Here is a 6,000-nt window from a genome sequence, read left to right as displayed (position 1 = left end):
GGAGTAAGGTTACATGGGTTATCTGTGTTAAATTATATTTACCTATTGATTAGATCATGATGGATTCAGCCGGAGCCTGTCTATTTGATTTGTCTAAATACAGTGTGTTTGTTTTGTTTAGGAGTGTTATTTATTTTTAATTATTTTTTATATATTGGTTTTGTCAATATATTGTGATGAGTGTGAATGTATGTTTTTGTGTTGTCAGTCACCATGTACGTTATTGGACCCCAGGAAGAATACAGGTAGCTGCTGCTATATGCAAAAGCGAATGGGAATCTAAATAAAACAAACAAACTCTGATTCTTTATCAATTTGCCATTTAACAATTATACCTCCCTGCGATCAGATCATCCATATGCCCTTCAGAAAGTGTGATATATCTACAGATACTACTACTCCTACTGCCTTGTTGTAGTGTTGTTGTAGGCTACAGTTGCTCGATAGTGCGGCGCCAATAGTGTTCGTAATATTACTGTTGGGTAATATATACGCGTCTGTCGGGCGTGGTTGCCTCGTCTGCCAGCGGCGATAGCGGTATAGTCTGCGTTGCTGCTGCTGAGCTGTAGCCTGTAAGTAACTGATGGATGAGGAGTGACAGATCGGGGTTAGCCGCCAGGGGAGTCCATTTTCCTCCACACACTGACTGTCCTCCACACTCCTCCCCAAGACGCCCTGCCCACCGCGGAGGAGAGGGGAGAATAGATGAAACACTGGACGGGGAGGAAGAAGAGAGGAGAGGAGCAGAGGGGACTAAAAGCCGCGCCTCGACTGGATTTCCCAACCCCTCCCCTCTCCAACTCCATAATCTAGCGGGCTCCTCCAGCCCCTCAGCACCGCATTGTCGCTGCCTCGACCGACCCAACCCACAGACCACGGTGCCTTTCTCCACTTGGCTTGTTCTGCACACAGCTGTGTGGGTGGTGGTGGCTGTGTTGTTTGCATGCAGTGTGTGCAGGGGTAGTATCCAACAATTTCACAACGGACCATGGAGGAGAATCTGATCTGAATGCGATGCGTTTCTTCTTCTTTTTTTGGGAGGGGTGGGTTTGATGTTGGCAACTTGGACCCGTTCTCTTGCTTGATCATGGTGGGAATGTGTCAGCAAGACTGAATCGGTCGAGATAGATAGAGAGAGCGGTGGTTGTTTGGAGCTATCGGAGACACACACAGACACAGTACCATAGCAGCAGACACTTGGGTGACCACCAGCCTCTCAGCGCGCTTGCCTGTCTCTGTCTGACACACATTCGGAATAATATGAGTTAATACAAGTTATAGCACCGCTTTAAGTGACGGCTGGGGTTGTTGTTCTGACTGAGTTCCCTCTGCTGCTGCCACGATGGGTGTTGACGGAACCAGAGCGTCCCTGCATTGAGAGAGAGAGAGAGAGAGAGAGAGAGAGAGAGAGAGAGAGAGAGAGAGAGAGAGAGGGGGGAGAGAGAGTGTGAAAGAGAGAGAGGGAGGGAGAGGGAGGGAGGAAGATGCACTGCCGAGGAGTATAACTGCGCTCATTCATCTGTACCATGCGGGTGCTGCTGCCCAGGACGTTGTTCGTGTTATTAGCCAACGCGCATGTTTTATTGTCCCTGAGGAATAATAATGGAGAGGTACGAACTAGAGACGCGGCCCATGGGTTTGACAACAGCACGTTCTACGGCACCACCAGGACCTTCCGTGAATCTCTCCGGCAGAGTCCGCCGAACAAAGCCCGTGTCCGCGCGCTCCCAGCGGGACACGCGCACGCCACAGGTGTGTCCTCCTCGGCGGAATCGCCGGCGCTCCAAATGGTCATCATCACGGGGACCTTTAACGCCACTTCTCTCAGGAAAAGGGGAATCGCCGGTGAAACGAGGAGACGCAGAGGATACAACAGACATCACTTAATAAATAAGACGGTGACTACTACTACCCGGGAGGATCCCGAGAGGGCCGCGCACAGGGACCAGACGCGACACCACAACAACAAGAGGAGAAAGTTGAATGGCGACATTCCCGCGCCTGGTATTCATTTGAAGGGAACACACAAAGCCGCTAATCCGCGTTTGGCGCGCCGGAGGGGAGGAGGGGGACATGCGGACGGCAACAAGGGAGGAGGGGGACACAGTGACAGCGACAGGCGCAAGAGGGGCACAAAAGATGAGCAGAAGAAAGCACTGGAGAGGGGGAGAAAACGTCTGAACAAAAGCTCAATGGTTTCAGCTCAGCTGCAGCAGCAGCAGCAACACGCGTCACCATGGGAACCCATGCCCAGGCCCATGGCCCTCACCTCCACCGACTTGCCCTTTGACCTCTACACCAGGAGGAGCGACATGTTCACGTTCAGGGAGGAGAACCCGTGGGACGCCACGCCGATGACCCCGCCGAACTCCCAGGACTTCGGCAACGAGATCAAGAACCCGTTCTACCCGGTGACCGGCGAGACGTACGCCGCCTACGCCATCACCGGCGTCTCCGCCGTCATCTTCCTGGTCGGGCTGTCGGGGAACATTGCCATCCTGTGCATCGTGTGTCAAAACTATTACATGAAGAGCATCTCCAACTCTCTGCTGGCCAACCTGGCTGTCTGGGACTTTGTCCTCATCTTCTTCTGTCTGCCGATGGTGGTGTTCCACGAGCTCACCAAGTCATGGCTCCTGGGGGAGTTCACCTGCAGGGTGGTGCCCTACCTCGAGGTACACGCCTTTTGTATTATTTTATTTTATTTTATTTTATTTTATTTTATTTTATTTTATTTTATTTTATTTTATTTTATTTTATTATTGTCTTATTTTCTATTTTATTCGATTCTATTATATTCTGTTCTATTATTTTCTTTTCTTTTCTTTTCTATTATTTTCTTTTCTGTCCTATAATATTCTGTTCTATTATTTTCTATTATATTGTATTCTGTTCTATTGTATTGTATTCTTTTATTTTCTATTATTTTCTATTTTATTCGGTTCTATTCTATTCTGTTCTATTGTTTTCTATTATATTCCATTCTATTCAATTAAGTCCATTATACTTTTAGTGAGGGGAGTGCCATGGTTTCTCCATAGAGCTTCATTATACTTTTAGTCAGGGGACTCTCATGGTTTCTCCATAGAGCTCCATTATACTTTTAGTCAGGGCAGTGCCATGGTTTCTCCATAGAGCTTCATTATACTTTTAGTCAGGGGAGTGCCATGGTTTCTCCATAGAGCTTCATTATACTTTTAGTCAGGGGACTGCCATGGTTTCTCCATAGAGCTCCATTATACTTTTAGTCAGCGGACTGCCATGGTTTCTCCATAGAGCTCCATTATACTTTTAGTCAGGGCAGTGCGGCCATGGTTTCTCCATAGAGCTCCATTATACTTTTAGTCAGGGGAGTGCCATGGTTTCTCCATAGAGCTCCATTATACTTTTAGTCAGGGCAGTGCCATGGTTTCTCCATAGAGCTCCATTATACTTTTAGTCAGGGGACTGCCATGGTTTCTCCATAGAGCTCCATTATACTTTTAGTCAGGGGAGTGCCATGGTTTCTCCATAGAGCTTCATTATACTTTTTTAGCACAGCAGCTCACACACGTAGGGGGCAACTCAGTCACGTGATTCAGTGGGTATTACTGACCGAACACTTTATGTTTATAAGCAAGAAACCCGTCTATTGAACAAAACTATGATAGGAAGGAAGGAATCTGTACTTTAGGTTGTTCCACCTCAAGCCTGAATTGGCCAATAAGCACACAGATAGGCAACCTGCCTATGTGCATGCATTAAAGCATTCCGTCTCCAGACGGATTTCCGTCAATTTGATTGGGGAGATCCGTCCATTTGATTCGCAGTCTGACGGAAGTATTTGCATGATTTGTAGATGCATACAGATTTAAACAAAATTGAGCCAATCAGAGGCGCCAAATATGGAAAAGGGCTTTTTTTTCCTATCGCGCCAAGCAGTCATCATCACTCAGCGACTCGAGAGACAGGTCGCCTTTTTTCCAGCCTCACGCGTCAACTGCTTGTTTACCAACGTCACAGCCACCACGCTGCTTGCACTCGCTGCTATATACCGATTAGCTAACGTTAGCTTAATAGCGTCGGTTAAATGGAAGGAGTAAGCCGGCCACTAAAAAGAGAACCCACCGCGGGGTTCTCAGATGAAAAGGATGAGCGGGACCACCTAACAAAAAGTTTCGAGAGGAGAGGACGTTTGAAGAGACTGGCTAGGCAGCGCTACTGGGGGCTGTAGTGGTGAGTTAACTTGTTCCGTGTGCCGCAACGATGTCAAAAAGAAAAACAGAAACAACACGTTTGTCATTGTCGTGTTACTTCACAGTACAATATGTGAGTCCCCTGCTGTGGTTGTGAGTATACGTTTATTAGCTTAACTCCGTAGCAACATCACACAGGTGTATCTATAGACAGTCTCCTCCCCACCGTATATATTCTCTCTGTCAGGATCTATGGGTAACATTACTGTATATTTGCATATCGTATATGTCACAAATGTAACAGTACTATATACCTGTAGTATGTCCCTATGCCATAAATGTCATGATGTCAATGTCATGCATGTCATAAATGTCACTGAATTGAAAATGGGGGACCCTGATGATGTAAACAAGACAAACGTCTTTCTCTGGTCTGCATCCCCTTAACAATTGTGTGTATTGAGCCATACTGTATTGTACCCATTCTGCAATCGGTTAAATATTGATTGATTGTTATAACGGATTGCAGAATGGGTACAATACAGTACAGCTCAATACACACAATTGTCAAGGGGTTGCAGACCAGAGAAAGACTTTCCTCTTTACATCAGGGTCCCCCATTTTCAATTCATCATAACATATATGACATACATGACATACAGATAGATAAGATAAGATAAGATAAGATAAGATATTCCTTTATTGATCCCCTTGGGGAAATTCAGGCATCATAGCAGCATGGGGGGGAGGGGGGGAGGGGTACAGGTAGTAAAACAACACAGTATACAGGTAGTAAAAGACAACACAGGCAGTGTAAACAATTTGATCAATATGGTCAATATAATTTACTATCTGACTAGCTGAGGAATATTCACATTATTCACAGTGTCACATGAGGTGCAGTATGCAAGAGGTAGTGTTATAATAATTTACTATCTACTGAGTATACATTAATCAAAGTACCAGGGTAGTCTACTTTGTCCCCCTTGGGTTCCTATAAGTCCCAGGTCAATGTCTGGTAGCAGTCGCTGTCGCTGCCCCCTGTTGTGGGGCCTGGAGGCTGCTAGTCGCTGCCCACTGTTGTGGAGCCTGATGGCCGCTGGTATGAAGGACTGTCCGAGGCGGTTAGTTGAGTGTCGGGGGGGGATGAGTCTGTGGCTGAACGAGCTTCTCATCTTGACTAGCTCGTCGTAGAGGGGGTGGTAGGGGTTCTCCATGATGGCATCCAGCTTCCTTATCATCAGATAATACTGCTACATCTATACATTTATGACGTACCAGATTTACACAGTATTGTTTGTGATACAATAAGAGTCTAAAAAAGAGAGCATATACATTTGACGAAGAAACTGTACATTGGAGGTGGAGGGGGGGGGGGACTGTACATTGGAGGTGGTTGGGGAGGGAAGGGTTGGGTAGGCGGGGTGGGGGGGTAACTGTACATTGGATTATCGACGAAACCGAAACAAGTAGGCTCCCTTAAAACGCCAACGCTATTAAAAAGAAATACAGTGGAGGTTAAAATAAGAATATGACTTGGCCTGAAAAAAATTTCAGTCAGGAGATTTTTTTTTGCTTTAATCCCTGCCTATGTGTCACCTTAGCCAATGACAACGACACTCTGTTTGTGACCTGTACACCTGCTAGTAGAGAGAGAGAGAGAGAGAGAGAGAGAGAGAGAGAGAGAGAGAGAGAGAGAGAGAGAGAGAGAGAGAGAGAGAGAGAGAGAGAGAGCATTGCCCGCCCCTCTAGGCAGCTACTCTCTTTCTCTCTCTCACACACACACTCAAACTAATACATAAACACCCATTCTCCTATTACCTGC

At 46.5% G+C, this 6,000-nt stretch overlaps 1 protein-coding gene across 1 annotated transcript in view; it reads left to right on the top strand.

The window, feature by feature from the left end:
- Positions 1-2,117: 2,117 nt before the first annotated feature.
- Positions 2,118-6,000, top strand: part of gpr37b (G protein-coupled receptor 37b) — a gene marked incomplete at its 3' end in the record, with an annotated part of 59,722 nt that continues 55,839 nt past the window's right edge. Inside the window, exon 1 of the mRNA XM_084330372.1 lies at positions 2,118-2,675. Coding sequence (XP_084186498.1) covers positions 2,193-2,675 — 483 coding nt within the window. The 5' untranslated portion in view covers positions 2,118-2,192. The remainder of the gene's footprint in view (positions 2,676-6,000) is intronic.

Source organism: Notolepis coatsorum (assembly GCF_963971535.1).
Source record: "Notolepis coatsorum genome assembly, chromosome: 15".
In the NCBI taxonomy this organism is placed as follows: domain Eukaryota; kingdom Metazoa; phylum Chordata; class Actinopteri; order Aulopiformes; family Paralepididae; genus Notolepis; species Notolepis coatsorum.
The sequence above is the reverse complement of the archived record's forward strand: the minus strand, read 5'-3'. Positions and strand labels throughout refer to the sequence as shown.